Source organism: Lepisosteus oculatus, chromosome 7 (genome assembly GCF_040954835.1).
Source record: "Lepisosteus oculatus isolate fLepOcu1 chromosome 7, fLepOcu1.hap2, whole genome shotgun sequence".
Taxonomy (NCBI): Eukaryota; Metazoa; Chordata; class Actinopteri; order Semionotiformes; family Lepisosteidae; genus Lepisosteus; species Lepisosteus oculatus.
This window is the reverse complement of record NC_090702.1, coordinates 18,268,816-18,284,776: the sequence shown is the minus strand read 5'-3', so window position 1 is coordinate 18,284,776 and position 15,961 is coordinate 18,268,816. Positions and strand designations below refer to the sequence as shown.

The 15,961-nt window shown below is 34.0% G+C and overlaps 1 protein-coding gene across 1 annotated transcript; it reads left to right on the top strand.

The window, feature by feature from the left end:
* Positions 1 to 5,433, top strand: alx1 (ALX homeobox 1). The gene is made up of 4 exons (XM_006633549.3): positions 1 to 358; positions 1,962 to 2,266; positions 2,716 to 2,844; positions 4,641 to 5,433. The coding sequence occupies exons 1-4, from the start codon at positions 133 to 135 to the stop codon at positions 4,959 to 4,961; spliced, it is 981 nt and encodes a 326-aa protein (XP_006633612.1). The 5' UTR covers positions 1 to 132; the 3' UTR covers positions 4,962 to 5,433.
* The last annotated feature ends 10,528 nt before the right edge of the window (positions 5,434 to 15,961 follow it).

Here is a 15,961-nt window from a genome sequence, read left to right as displayed (position 1 = left end):
AGCGAGACAAGACAAATTAACAACCTTTGCAAACAAAAGATCTGGGAGACATATTGCCGTTATAAAAATTTAAACAGAACATTTATCCCATGCGCCAAGTTATCGAGCATCGGGAAAGCAGTAGGCCAATAGATGATTATGGAATATATGAATGAGAAGTTTTCTATGAAGAGCCAAGCGGTTAAAGGCAATGATTTCTACATTGGATCGGGAGGCACGCTGGATCAAGTTATGGAAAGCTTAGAGAGTGTACAGTTCTATAACAAGACCTCACTCAAATGCGGGCAGGCCTTTAATCTTCAGAACAATGATCACCAAGGACGACTCGAAAGATCATCACCTTGTAAGGACCAAAACGGTGAGACACTCGCTTTCATTATCAGTGTATCCAATCAGACGTAAGATTGGTGGTAAACTGTTTGAAGAAGTATTTTTTTTTCAAACTTATTATTTTTGTTTTATAATTATTAGTAAGAAATCTTTTCAACTTAATTTTTCTATGACTTTTAATTTATGTTTATTTTGTACAGCAGGTCATTTACTGTATGCGTTTCTATTCAGCTTTATAACTGTTATGCATGTTAACATCAAAGCACAATAATTTTGTTCTACTCCCCTTAATTGTTTTGGAGGCAATATTCCAGGGATAAAATGTTTTTTTCTTGCATGCTATTTACAAAGAACAATACACTATTCATATTTCCAAACCAGAACAATTTGTTATGGTCATCAAGTGAATATGTAATGCAGTTACCATACTAGATTTTTTTTTTTACTTGAGTACAGTATATACAGTATAGTTGTTTATTTATGTAACACTTGATGCGCATTGATAGGCCTTGTTTAAGGCCTTCAAATACAGTATGTGTTTTACCATGTTTTATTAAATGATGTATTATACTGTAAGCGTTACTGAAATTAAGATTGCAGTGAAATTAATTAAAACGTACTCTAATTAAATATGTAGTAATAGCACAATATTTGACACACACTTTGTATAAATATTTGTATAATTTTAAATCATAAATATGAAGTGATACCTGGTATTTAATACCTGGTTTGCATTACAACTGGTGACACTTCACCAAATATGTACTGTATACCTAGGACAATATTTTCAGAATATTCCTGCATTTCAAAGCAAAACTGTGGGACAGGGATCAATCAATTAATGTCATTAATGGTTAATTAAATAAGCAGCCCTTTCATTCAGGAAGTTAACGTAACTGTCGTTTACTTCTCAAACTTAATTTAGATACAACATAAGAAGGCGTCTTAACTGCAGTAACACGCAACAAGAAAACCTCTCTGAAACATGAGTTACACAAGATTTCAAAAGGCTCTGACGTTCTGTTTATGGAAAGGGTTTAAATACTTCAGCTACTCTTTGAAATAGCAAGGCTTTCTCAAGGCACGAATGCACAAAATAAAAAAGGGCGAAATATTTTTTTTTTCTTTTTGATGGATTTTAGGAGTGTTTCGTTTTGTCATTTTTGTTTTACCAAGTTCGGAAAAATCTCAGTTGTAATTTTCCTTTGTAATTCAATGTAAAACGTCTTACAGACTTTGACTTCCTGTAACATGTAAAATGTAAGTGGATTTATACAAGTATGCTTACAAGTACATGAACAATGTTTATTGCTTCCTCTCAGACCCAGGTTCTCACGGCATCTGTCAGGACCTAATGAAATATGCATCTACCAGGTTACTGTATACGCGATCAAATATTCTTATATTGCCGATTCCCCCCTGAAGATTTTTGTTTTCCTGTCACTTTATTAATTCTGTGGATATTTTACTTTGTTGTATCAGTTGTACTTTGATACAACTGATACAACACTGATTCATATTTGATGAATGTTTATTAGCATTCATAATTTAGCATTATTTTCTTAATAAAAGGTAAAGAGAAAAATGCGAATACTTAATGGAACGTTTCGAAATTTGTATTACTTTCTCAGCGAACTACGGAGTTCCTAAATCTGAGGAGGAAAGTCTCCACACAGATCTAGGAAGGTCAATGGAGAATTGCTGCAACCTGAGAGTATCACCGGCAACTCAGGGCCAGGAGAAACCTGACTTGGACGACATCAACGAGAAGTGCGACAGCAACGTGTCCAGCAGCAAAAAGAGGCGGCATAGAACAACATTTACTAGCATACAGCTGGAAGAACTCGAAAAGGTTTTCCAGAAAACTCACTATCCAGATGTTTACGTGAGGGAACAGCTGGCGATGAGAACAGAACTCACGGAAGCTAGAGTACAGGTGACCTGAGTTAGCGTCTTTTACAGATAACGAAGATAATAATTGTCGATGTAACTAATAATTTCAACATTTAGACTATAGAGTATGGAGGATGGCGTTTTTGAAGACGTTTCTTCTGGTTTCTCTTGCTAAATTTAATTTTTCTTCTGTTTTGCGGTTTACAAATCAAGACATTACATAGGTCTAATGCAAAAAAAAAGACCCAACAACTAATAAAATAGTCAAAACATTCTGGGAACATTTTGTATATGTAAACTATAATTATATATGTAATGACGTTATACTGTCAGGAATAATTTAAACGATTAGGAATGGGTGATTTAAACACTTGAAGTGACATGCAGACTCTTTGAAAGCTGTGACAGCTGTGTATACAGTTCTATCGATGTTTTCATTCATTATATCGGTAAGATACATTGGTTTATTTTTAATTTTTTACTATTTTGTAGGTGTGGTTTCAGAACAGAAGAGCTAAATGGAGAAAAAGAGAGCGTTATGGCCAGATTCAACAAGCAAAAAGCCACTTCGCAGCTACCTACGACATATCGGTCTTGCCAAGGGCGGACAGTTACTCACAGGTACTGTAGGTTTTTTTTCCTATTCTTGGTTTTGTGTCAGTACCCTGGATATACTGTACCTTGCTGTAACAAGCAGGGTTTGTTTTAAAGGATAATAAACGTCAGTAATTGGTTTGTACGTGCGTGCTCTACTTGCTACTGTATGTTTTGCGATTTTTAATTTAATATTAATACCCTTTCAAATAGAAACACCATTGACAGGCTTTTGATATTTAAAGTGCCACTCAAACGCGAAATAAGCTGTTTAAATTCTTCCACGAAAGAATCTCTCAGTGTAGCCAGCCTTGAATTAGTTTCTTTTCGTTTACTTATTAGGAGTTTATAATTAGTAAGATATCGAAAGTGCGTTTTTTTGCTTAACCTAAATAATCGTTAACGTTTTCGGTATGCTCAGTTAAATGTTTATTTCGCCACCGGTAATTAATGGGAACAAATTATACCACAAGTGGAATATAAGCAGTTAAGGTATCGTTTGTGTTACCGTATGTTTTATTTCCATTAGCAACTCCCCTTATAAGCAAAATCAGAATTAAATCTCTGCAAACACAATGTACTAGAAAGTTAATTTGTCCGAAATCTGAAGCAGTTTAGTTATTTTCATTTTAGACAGCCGACGGCAGTTCTCAGTTTTGTCGAGAAAACAATGTATGAGTTTTCTTACTTTCTATGGAAGCACAGTATTATTTCTTATTTTCTATGTCACTATTTTATCGTATATCTTTAATTTATGACAAGAAGGGAGTGAGCAGTTGTGTTAAAAGTGCCTCTGAAGGTTATTTAGTCATTTTGCCTCACCCTTTTTGAATTCTTAAATTAAAAAAACAAAAACAAAAAGTAAGAAAGAGGATCTATTAAAAATCTATTATAAATGGAACTCATCAAAACATCATGAAATATTAATTTCTTACTAAAAATACATACATTTTCTGATATGTTTTTTTATCAGACCACATAAATGTTGTTCAAGACAAGATTTACCTCACATTTACAGAAATTTTAAAACTTAAGAATGTCTTTGAATCAAAGAATTTATTTATTGTTAGTATCTAGTATTAATGGATTGTATCCCATCCTTGGTTCAGAATCATTATTTGCTATTTTTGGCCTTGATTGGTCTTCAACAACCAGGACAGCGAGCTAAATTTAAATTCATAGTCAAAAATCCCTTTTAATTAATAAAAGTAGTTATAGGTCTACATGGAAAATGAAGATGTATTCAACTTAACTGATTTGACTTTACATTCATATTCAATCTCTAGGCCTGTTTTAATCTGTTATTCTCATTTGTTTTCTACATAAATACCAGCATAAACCCAAAGACCTGTGTTATTATTACTAACATTATTAAAACAATACTTTAACAGTAGACATTCTGTAAAATTCATTACGTTGCCTTTATATGAAGTCAAATAATTAACATTGAAAATGTTCATAATATTAATCAGAAAATAGTTACCAGCTAAAAAATATAGGTTCCTTTCAAATTGAAATGTCCTGTTGCAGAACCTAGACTCCCTACTGCATGTGTTACATATAAATAAAAACTTGCATATATTTCTGCATACATACAGTAGATTATTTTCATTGCAAAACATACATTGCTTTTTTGGTATCTGAGGATGGTTCATTGGTACTAACTGGAGGCACCATACAGTATATCCATTTCAATATAATATATTGAACTTTAAAGATAAAGAAGAAACACATGCCAACAATATAATAACATGAATTTCAAAATAAAATCTCCAATGTTTCTAGATGAAAATGTTAATAGATGCTTTGTTTATTCATCTCAGATTCAAAACAACTTGTGGACAGGACCAGCCCCGAGTGGTTCTGTGGTTTCTTCATGCATGATACCACGTGACTCTTCTCCCTGCATGTCCTCATACCCACATTCACCCCGGAATGACCATGGATATGTGGGATTTCCCAACCAGCAAAACCAATTTAGCCATGTTTCTCTAAACAACTTTTTTACTGACTCTTTACTCTCTACGACTCCTAATGGACATGCATTTGAAACAAAACCTGAGTTTGAGAGGAGATCCTCTAGTATAGCAGTTCTTCGAATGAAAGCAAAGGAGCACACAGCTAACATTTCATGGGCTATGTAAGAAATCAAGCCAAATGCTTTTCATTTATTATAATAATAATAATAATAATAATAATAATAATAATAATGCTTCATTTGTTTTAAACAGACATCAAACACACCAGACAGTAATTACTTGAGAAATTACTGTAGTAAAATGCTATTAATGCCAATTCAAATATTTTTTTAAAACCACATAATGACATGATGTTTCTGAAACATTGGTGCTCTTTTAAAGCACCACTATTCCTACTATTAAGTTAAATAAAAATTTGGAGTTTTACCCCTTGTATCTTGAAAGTAACTATGTAGACACAACAATTCAATAACTCCCTCAACTCATTAGATATTTTGTGCCATTCAAAGTCAATGCTGATGATTCAATTACACACAATTTTCAATGGTTGGGGTCACCAAGTTTTAAAAACTGGCATATTTAATTACATCTTTTGTTTGTTTTGCAGCAGAACTCTTTATTCTTACCTGTCTATGCCTCATTTTGTGCTAAAGCACAAAAAGAGTTTTGTTTTTTATTGTAAAATCAAATTAAAATTAACAAACTCTATTCATTTGTCTTGTCTTTTTCCGTACACATTCCATGCTGTAAAATGTGCATTGTAGAACAAAGTGTAGATGCCGTTTTTGTGTGATACATAGTATACAGTGCCGTATAAACATATTCACACCCTTCCTACGGTGCCCCTTTCTGTAAAATTATAAGTTTTAAAACTTAATATTTTACTCAAAACCTGAGTGCTCAAACTGCAGACTTCTTAGGGTAAGATAAGTTACAGTAAATGGCAGCAAAAGCTAAATAGAAATATGTTGATTGTGGAAGTATTCAGAATAGTGAACTTAATATCTGACAGAATCAGCAATTATAGCTGCATGCTTTATGGGTTAAGTCTGTAACAACTTTGCACATTATTTTTTTGTTCAAGCTTTCTCAGCTGATTTGGGGATCATTTATGCATGGCAGTTTTCAAGTCTTTTCACCTGTTCTCAATAAGATTCAAGTGAGAAGATTGAATGGGAAACTCCACCCATACAGTATATATTTACTTTCTTCTTCAGCCATTTCAGTGCAGCTTTGGCCTTGATTAATCACTGTCTTACTGCAGGTGAATTTCCTCCTCGGTTTTAAGTCTTTAGCGGTTTTCCACCATTCTTGTGGTCTGTGCCTATCTACAACTTTATGCTTAAGTTGTTTTCAAAGAACCTTGGTCTTCATGGTTGAATCTTTGAAGTTCATGAACTTTGCAGAATCATATGTATTAATTATCCTGTGATCCTGTGAATGACTGTTATTATTGTGCGCAAAGGCAACTAAACTTATTACCTCATCTGACCAATTTAGGTAATTTTGTGCACATAAATGAACTTTTCCACAGCAAAGGGATTGAATGTTTATGCAATTATGGATTCCAGTTTTTTCACATTATTTATGTACTTATTTTTGTTTAAATTCTTGCTTTCCATATGTAGGTGCTACTGTATATATATAAATCTTAACTGCTACTTCAGAGTGTCATGACTGCAAGTTTAAAGCAACAAAATGTGCAAACTGTGGAATATCTTAAAATTTTCCAAGGCACTGGTATTCATACGGTTTACAGTATATAGTATTGCGTACATATACTGTATATGAACTGTAGTATAATTGGAGAAAACCATTATCCCTAGAGGGTGATAATAATGGACCATTTTCCCCTTTTTTGTCATCTTTCAGAAACATCTTAAATTTATTAGAGTCCTCAAGCTTTAGGATGACTTAAAACACAGCCGTATGCACATTTTGTCCTGAAGCAGCACTGAAGTATTAATACTTCAAAGCAGTCTGCCATTTTAGGCTTACTCCATACTGTTTTTTGAATATTCATATCTTAATTCCTGTGTTTTAAAAGGGTATCCAAAATGATATTTTGAATCATTTACTTTAAACCCTTTAGTTGTGCTGTTTTTTAAAAAGAAAACATCATTTGCTGATTTCTAGTCATAACTCACAAGAAAAAACACTGTTACAGAATAATAAGAATTGCAAGATACAGTATGATGTTGAAGGAACTCGGAATTGATCTTTGTGTCCCCTTTGACAAAATAAAGAGAAGGGCTATCATAAAGCATAAAACATCTGAGAGTACTGTATATGCATTTATAAATACATACACTTATATGCAAGAATAACAATTGTCATAACTGTAATTACCATAATTGTAGTACACCAACATTTGACTTTATAACTAGTGTTTAAACTAAATGAAAGAATTAAGAAAAAAACAAGTTTGTATTCATTTATGTAACTGTTCATATCTATATACAGTTGATCTATGAGATCACTTCCCTAGTAAAAGATAGTTATCTGCTGGCTTCTTCCAGAAAACTGGTCTGTATGAATCATCCTAATCTAATTAAAATTTAAATCAATGTCAGATGTGTATCTTGATACGTATACGTTTGCTGGAGATGTTTACATAGCTGTATACCTGCATAAGCCCTTAGCTTCAGTATGTTGTGGAAACATCAGTCATACAGTTATCTTCTACTCTTTCTTGGGAACTGAAGTGGTTGGCCTCCTTTCTTCCAATGTAATTTGCATAGATTAACTGAAATGAAGTTTTGATGTTCCTTTAAAACGGTTTATGTGAGATTATACAACTCTCTGTATATACAGTATGCATACTAAAATATTATGTACAGTAATATAGTATAAATGTACAGGGGCAGCACTGTGGTGCAATGTTTGCTGTCTTACAGTGCTGGGATTCTGGGTTCAACTCTGGTCCTGGAGTGCTATTTGAGTAGAGTTTGAATGTTCTCGCCGTGTTCGTGTTAGTTTCCTCTGGGTGCTCCGGTATCCTCCCACAGTCAAATATTGTGGAAAATTGGCACTGGAATGTGCCTGTTTAGGTTTGTGTCTGTATCTGCCCTGTGATGGACTGGCATCCCATCCATCACAGGGCACAGGAATTGGAAGAAGAGATTAGAAAATTGCTTGGATAGATACAAATACAGTGTACTGCAATATGGCAGTCACCCCAATTTGTCCCATTTTGTTGAGTTACAAGGACATTTGTTTTCTTCTTATAAGATGCTCTGATAAGCTGTAGTTAGTTTCAGTGTTGTGCTTTGGTCATGGTCCTGCTGAAAGGTGATTTTTCATCCCAGTCTTAGGTCTCAAGCAAACTGAAGGAAGTCTTTCTTTAAGATTTGCCTATTCTTTGGTCCAGAGATTGACATCTTGAGAGGCTTCCAAGTTCCTGCTGATGAGGAGCAACCCCATTACACAATTCTTTCACCAACATACTTGACAGTAGGGATAGGGTTGAATATTGACGTGCTGTGTTGGGTTTGTGTCAAAGATGTAACAATTTGCATTCAGTCCAAAAGGTTTCAGTTCTGTCTTGTCTAACCACAAAACCTTTTGCCGCATGTTTGTAAAATCACTTAAATGCTTTGTTGCAAACTCCACTTAGGGAGTGAGATGCATACAGCATATTTGTCATTATTCTTGCCACTCTGCAATACTGGTCAGTTTGGTGAGGTGACTAGAATATTGTTGTGATTTTCCACCATCACAGATATTGAACTCTGTAACTTTTTCAAAGTTGTTGTTGGCCTTGTGTTTGAATTAAGTGGAAAATGTATATACTGTAGGCTTAAATTATGTAGGCCACATTAATCAAGCATGGCAAGGACACTCTCGGCAAGGACACTGATGTTCACTCTCTATTCTTACAATGTTAAGTTTTGAAGTGCCATGAAATCATTATTGATCGAATAATCAGAACTTCATTTTAATATCTTATCTGAATGATGGCAGCACCTTGCAACGAAGTGCATTGGGCGGAGCGGTGGCTCTGTGGTTAAGGATCTGCACCTGTGACCGGAAGGTTGCTGGTTCAAATCCCGTGGCCGGCAGAGGAATCCTACTCCGTTGGGCCCCCGAGCAAGACCCTTAACCCTAACTGCTCCAGGGGCACTGTACAATGGCAGACCCTGCGCTCTGACCCCAAGCTTCTCTCCCTGTCCCTGTGTCTGTGTCTCCATAGAGAAAAGCTGGGGTATGCAAAAAGACGCATTCCTAACTAAGAAATTGTGCTAATAAAGAAACATTATCATTAGCATTGTGTTGCCATATAGAGGCATTTATTTGGAAAATCTGATAAAGAAGGAAGAGTTTGATAACAAAGGGGTAAATAGTAATGCAATTATTATATTTTAATGTTTGATTTTACTTGTCCAGCAATACCACTCACAGCAGCAGACTGATTTTCTTATTGCTCACTAAATAGTTTTAACGATTTAGCCATTCTGAATTTTTCTAATCTCATGAAATCAAGCTTCAAGACAGCAATGCTACTATTAACACAAATTGTTTATGTTCTCCAGTGATGCAGTATGAAGACTGATATCTTTTTTTTTTTACTGTTGGGTATGTTCATCAGCATTGTGCTGTACTGGCAATAGTGTAGAATGTCTGAAATATAGACAGATATGAACAGTAGAGTAAGGAATATGGACAGAAGTGAGCACCACCGTCATACTGCTGCCACTACTGCAAGCTCTCAGCACTACTTGATCAGTATAACTGTCTTGCAATCTCATCATTTAGCTAATCAAATTCAACCTGTTTCTTATTTTACCTTTAAAAATACAGATTGCCTTTCAGACTTGGCTTATGGTATGATATCACAAATAATTGTAAAGAATTAACTTTGTTACAAAAAATAGCTTACATAATTGGTTTTATTGTGTTATTACCAGAACTTACATTATGCTAATACATCAGACAACTACTGAGACTGATGTCTTGTCGCTAGTACATCTATTATGACATGAAGTAACTGAGTAATTGTTTGCAATGTTTTAATTAGCTGTAGTATGCAAATGTAACTTTGATTTGAAAAACTCATTCAAAATGAGTTCACATGCTTTCTTTTTACTACAGCGTATGCAGACATGGGGGGATAGTAACGCCAGTCACAAGCTTAAAAACAACATTTTCATGGTTTATTCTGCAAATATGATCACAAAGATTTTTATTTTAAAAATTATATTCTGTAACTACAGTGGCAGTTGTTTATTTTATTTTCAACTTTTTAAATAAAGCGAGCTGAAATTTGTACAATGCATATAAATCTATGTAGCTGAAGATGAAGAAAATATTAATACAAATATATATATAACATGTATATATATGTTATGTGCATAGCATATAACATAACCTAAAATGAGATTATCTGGATTTTATATGATTATTAGTATAAAGTATTAATATGAAGTCTGAAGTTTATTCAAACTTTTTCATTTTCAAGAGTTTTTCAAAATTATCTAATAGTTGAACTATGTGCCTTTCAGCAATGAGAAAAAAATTATATCAGTTTTGGACAAGGGAGTTTAACTAACTGCCAAGAGAAGTGACATATTATACAGCAAACCATAACTTCTTCTTCCTTTCAAAGACTGACCATGAAATTTATTAATATAATACAGGTTTTGCCACCAGTGTGCTAAATGTAATATAAAGACTGAGAAAAAAGCATTACAAAGATCTATGCAGGGTAAATTATATTGTTAGAATTGCCAAATGGATCAATTGATGAATTTGCCATTATTATCTTTCTAATCAAGAATAAGGAATATACAGTATGTTAATATACATTTAACAATTAATCAAAATCCCAACAGTATTGTCTGGAATTTACTTGCAGTTTTTGTAGCCTGGATCAAAAAAGTTTGAATTAAGTGGAAGGTTATAAATATCTTCCTGTTTATGGGGGTATTAGATGATTACTAGTTCAACAAGACTTTACATAGTAGGTTTTTAAAGGATCATTGTGAATGGTTCTCTCAAGTGGAGCAGAGACCAGTAAAGGTTTTCGGGCTGAGTGCACACTGAATTCTATGCTCATGATATTTCAGGTTGATCCTGTATTCATGACAGTAGCCCACTTTGACCATTATACCTTTAAATGCAGCATTGTGCAGTGCTGGGTGTTTTGCTGGGCTTAGCCATCCAGAATTCTCATGGCTCCCTGTAAACAGCAACCCTTGTGACTTCCCAGGAGCCTACTTGATGACCATGTCAATGAAGGAAGTACCATTACTTCAGTTATCAAGTGTAGTAAATAATAAAAAAGCTTACACAAAAGAACAAATCAAATTTAATTAAATATTCATCTTGTGTCAAAAAGTTGAGTGTCTCAAGGGATGGGTGAGACAGTGGAGCCTGTGTGAACTTCCTCATTCTCATGTTGTGGGGACCATGTTTGTCACTGGGAGACAAAATGTAAAGATCCCTTTGGAATTCATTTTCAGCTTGGAATAAGTATATCTATCCATCAGTCCATTTTCTAACTGCTTCTTCCAAGTCATGTGGGAGCCAGGGCTTGTCCTGGTAAGCAGCAGGTGCAGGGCAGGGTACACCCTGGATGGGACGCCAGTCCATTGTAGGGCACACACAGACACAAACACAGACATGCATGTATGCGTTCACACCAGGGCCAATTTTCCCAGAAGCTAATTTTCCCTAACAATATCTCTTTGGACTGTGGGAAGAAAACCAGAATAATCACTGTATGGCAACTGTGCCACCCTGGTAAGTATAAAATTAAAACAAATCCTTGTATATTATCTGTTATTTGTTTCTGCTATATGAAATGCATTCATACCATTGCCGAAATAAAGAGAATATTTGTATTATTATATTTAATGATGTCGCATTTGAATAAACATGCACATTGATGTAGCTGGATGGATTGAAAAGAGAAGAACAAGCAAGCTGAAAGGTGATGCTGTTTTCTTCAGATGATTATGCTACACATGTAAGCTCTCACAGGGGAAATGCAATATATCCATCTGGCCATCAGTTGCCCTTTTGGAACTCCCTCCTCCTCCAGAGAAAGGTTGAGCTTTTCTCTACATCACACAGAGATGAATGATCCTTCAGAACTTGCACAAGTGAAAGAAAACATTTCTCTATGGTCACTGCATTTGACATAAATCATTTGGAGAATGGAATTGACCTTGAAAGGTTGACCAAAGCAATTAATAAGTGAACCTCTATGGGGAGTCTGCTGTGTGCTAGAAGAGTTAGATGGAGTAGTATGGGGCCTTATGTGTGGGTACCTTAGGGTGTTTTAATGCAGTCTCGCGGAAAAAAAATATATGATAACCTATATAGCATAGGAAATAGCAATGTAATATAATAAATATTGCAAATATAGTAATATAACAATATATTTGAACACCAAATGCTTCAAATAATTCTCCAGCCAATGCCTTTCAGTACAGTACTGTATATATGATTTGGGCAGTATTGTGTTTAGTAATGATAGCATTCTTAATAAATGCTAATATAAATAAATTACAGTAAATATACTAATTTAGATTACATTTCTTGTTTATATTAAGATTAGCACTTTTGAAACTTTGTATGGATGCAACTGATTATATTAATAACCCTAAATAGATGTCTCTGAGACATTTGAAAAGTAGAGCACTATAATGAATGTATTTAAAATTTATTGATGTTCCTATGTACTGTACCTGGTTTCTACTTTAAATCTAACATCTCAGACAACTGAAACTCCATTTGTAATCTACAGTAAAGCAGAATATAAGTGAAGTTGCCATCAGTTGGGACCTATCATTCAAGTATAATCCCCAAGAGACAGAACTGATTAGTTCAAAAGCCAGCCCTCATTGACTTCACATAGACCATTATAGAGTTTGAAAAGGAACTGTGGTGCTAGTTTTACATCAACCCTGTTGATTTATTGCAGAAGTTTCTTTAAAACATTTGAGCACTTTTCTCCCCAAAAAGGAATCTGAAATGAATTATAACTTCTGGAAAGATTTTTACTGGTTTCATTAGGTCATGGCAGCACAAAGCATTAAAGGACTCAGCAATGCAATAAACGTCAAATTGAAAGAATCACTTTTAAAAAGGAATGCGATGCAAATTAAAACATAGTAATGGACAGTTAACTATTCAAAACTGTAAATGCATTCATTTAATTTAAAGGTTGCAGATGTTAAATATTGTTTTAAAATACAGGTACACTATATTCTTAGTTGATAAAGTTTAAGTTCTGCACATTGGAAGAAGTTATAGGACATATTCAATGCAAACAGTTAAGGGAGTGCAGCATGCAAGGCTTTTCAAATATTTCACGCTTTGAACTAATTTTAAATCTATTTCTGATCATGTGAAAAGCTATTGCTGTTTACTTATGGTAAACATGACTAGTAACAGAACAAAGTATTGCAATCCACCATTTCTCTATGCTACTAGGTAATATGAATTTCAAAAGTTCCTAATGTCATATTGTTAGAAAATAGCTAGACAGACTAGCTATTTTTTTTAAATGTGTTCTAGCAAATCTACAGTATGTAAATGACAAAAAAACATGGCATTTAGACTGTATTTTTAGGGTTGTCTGCAAGTGCTTTCCCACACTAATGTTTGGTACTGAACATTGATCTATTTTCTAACCGCTTTATAGAATATGGGGTCGTGGGGGAACTGGAACCTATCTTATCAAGCAACAGGTTCGAGGAGGGATTCTTCCTAGAGAGGGCACCAGTGCATCACAGGACACAAACACTCACACCAGTTGTCTTTTATCTTTTTCACTATCAAAGTTGTCAAGAAGAGTGTGAGCATAGCTTATGTTCATCAGAGTAACTTTTTTAATGTATTCTAATTAGTAATAATAGTAATAATAATTTGTACCATTGTTCTCATCAATAACTTTTAAAGGGAATTGTGAGTTGTTTATGTAAAGCAGACATTAATGGTTTTTACTTCACAATTGTTTTTTTATAATGTAGATATCTGCATGTTGAGAACTCTCTTGCAAAGGAAATTGTTAAACATTTTAAATATTTTTACCTCAGAGCATAGAGGCTACTCCTATACAGCAGTATATTAGTAGAAACTAAACTATACAGTATGTACTTTCCTCTGTTAGAGAGACGTGGTTTTGTTGGGAACAATAATGTTCATTTATGCATAGGTTGCAAAGAAGAAACAATCTCATTTGGTTATGATCAGTATTATTTGATTAGTATTAGCAGAATTTATCTTATAGAGCATCAGCATTAACATTACTACCTACATACATTACCAAACACCGGAACATTTTTCAAAAAAGAATGGCTTCACCTTTCAGTACCAAATACACTTCCTCTTGATATCCACTTGTTCCTGTTTTCCATTTTTCTCTGTTGGTTGGTCTATTGGTTACTTGCTCTGTTGTAAACTTCCATCTAGTTCCCTCATTACCTCCTCTGTTCAGTGTCATGTGGAATTAAGTTTTTGAACCTTTACCTTTGTACAAGATTGCTTTGAGATCAGGTAATTCTATGCTCACTCTTCCCTGAACTCTTTATTGGGTATCAATTTTACTTTCTTAACATTGTGAATAAACCTGTTCAAAACATTTATACTCACCATAACCTAACAATTTGATTTACCATTTTATCGAATTTCACATTTGTTTAAAAAAACATCTTTTCATCTGTTGATTTCTCCTTATCAATGCTACCTATCTTATATTTGCTGTGTACATTTTTGCTACCTCATGCAATATTTTGCACTTTTTCATACTAAATGTCAGGTGTCTTCCCAGTTCCAAAAACCTTTGCTTTTGCTTCACTGTTTTGACAGTTTTTAAAACAAACACTAACTCCTGCTCCTCACATATAAGGTACACCCAATTAACTATTATCAGCACAACAAGTTTCATTTTTAACAAGTTTCATTATCTATGTCAGAGTCAAGATAATTCATGAAAGTTAGGAATAAGAACAGTCTTATTACAGTTTATGTTACTAAATTTTCTCTCAGCTTTCTCCCTTTTTCCATTATCTGTGCTTTTTTTATAATAATCGGTTCTCAGCTCCCATCCACACATTGCTTTGAGTTCCTAAATTTTTGTAGAATCTTTATTTTTTATGTGGAAATCTGTCATAGACCTTTGGACATCTACATATATTATGCACCATTGAATCTGTGCAGGTACAGTACTTTAATAATAATAATAATAACAACAACAATAATAATAATAATAACAATAATTGCTTACAATTATATAACGCTTTTCTGGACACTCCACTCAAAGCGCTTTACAGGTAATGGGGACTCCCCTCCACCACCACCAATGTGCAGCATCCACCTGGATGATGCGACAGCAGCCATAGTGCGCCAGAACGCTCACCACACATCAGCTATCATTGGGGAGGAGAGCAGAGTGGTGAAGCCAATTCATAGACGGGGATTATTAGGAGGCCATGATTGGTAAGGGCCAATGGGAAATTTAGCCAGGACACCGGGGTTACACCCCTACTCTTTTTGAGAAGCGCCCTGGGATTTTTAATGACCACAGAGAGTCAGGACTTTATTTAAAGAAATCTAGCAAGTTGCTTAAACAAAGTCCACACTCATTTCTTATAGGTAAACAATGGAAGATGCCTTAAAGAAAAGCAAAAGATGATGAAGTGTCAAAAAGAATACTTTTAGAAAAAAAAATTATAAGTGTATTCAATTAATATTTTCATTAAGGGTTTTCTAGGGAAGGAACTAAGAATTCGTCACAAAATAAAGAATGGCTTTCTTCTGTAAAGCTGAAGTGTTACAGCTGCTTAAACGTAATAAATCAAGAGAACATGGTGGTATTTTTCCCTTTATACTGAAGGAATTTTTTCAGTGACCATTAACAAGATCTTTCAACAGAAAACTAAGACAAGGATATACCTATGGTTACACATCCACAAAATTTAAAAAATCAAACTGGAACAAAAACCTTTACTTCTTTAAAGTACTTACACCCACATAAAATTGTAATGTCATTCAAATTTCTAGAACTAAAATTTTATTTAAAATCTAATATGATGCAAATATGTTTTAAATGAAAAAAAATCTTTAGAGAGTAAAAAATAATTGAAATACAACACAGTAAATGTTTTAAAAGTATGTTTAAAGCATTTTTTAAAACCAAAACAATACTTTCAACTCAT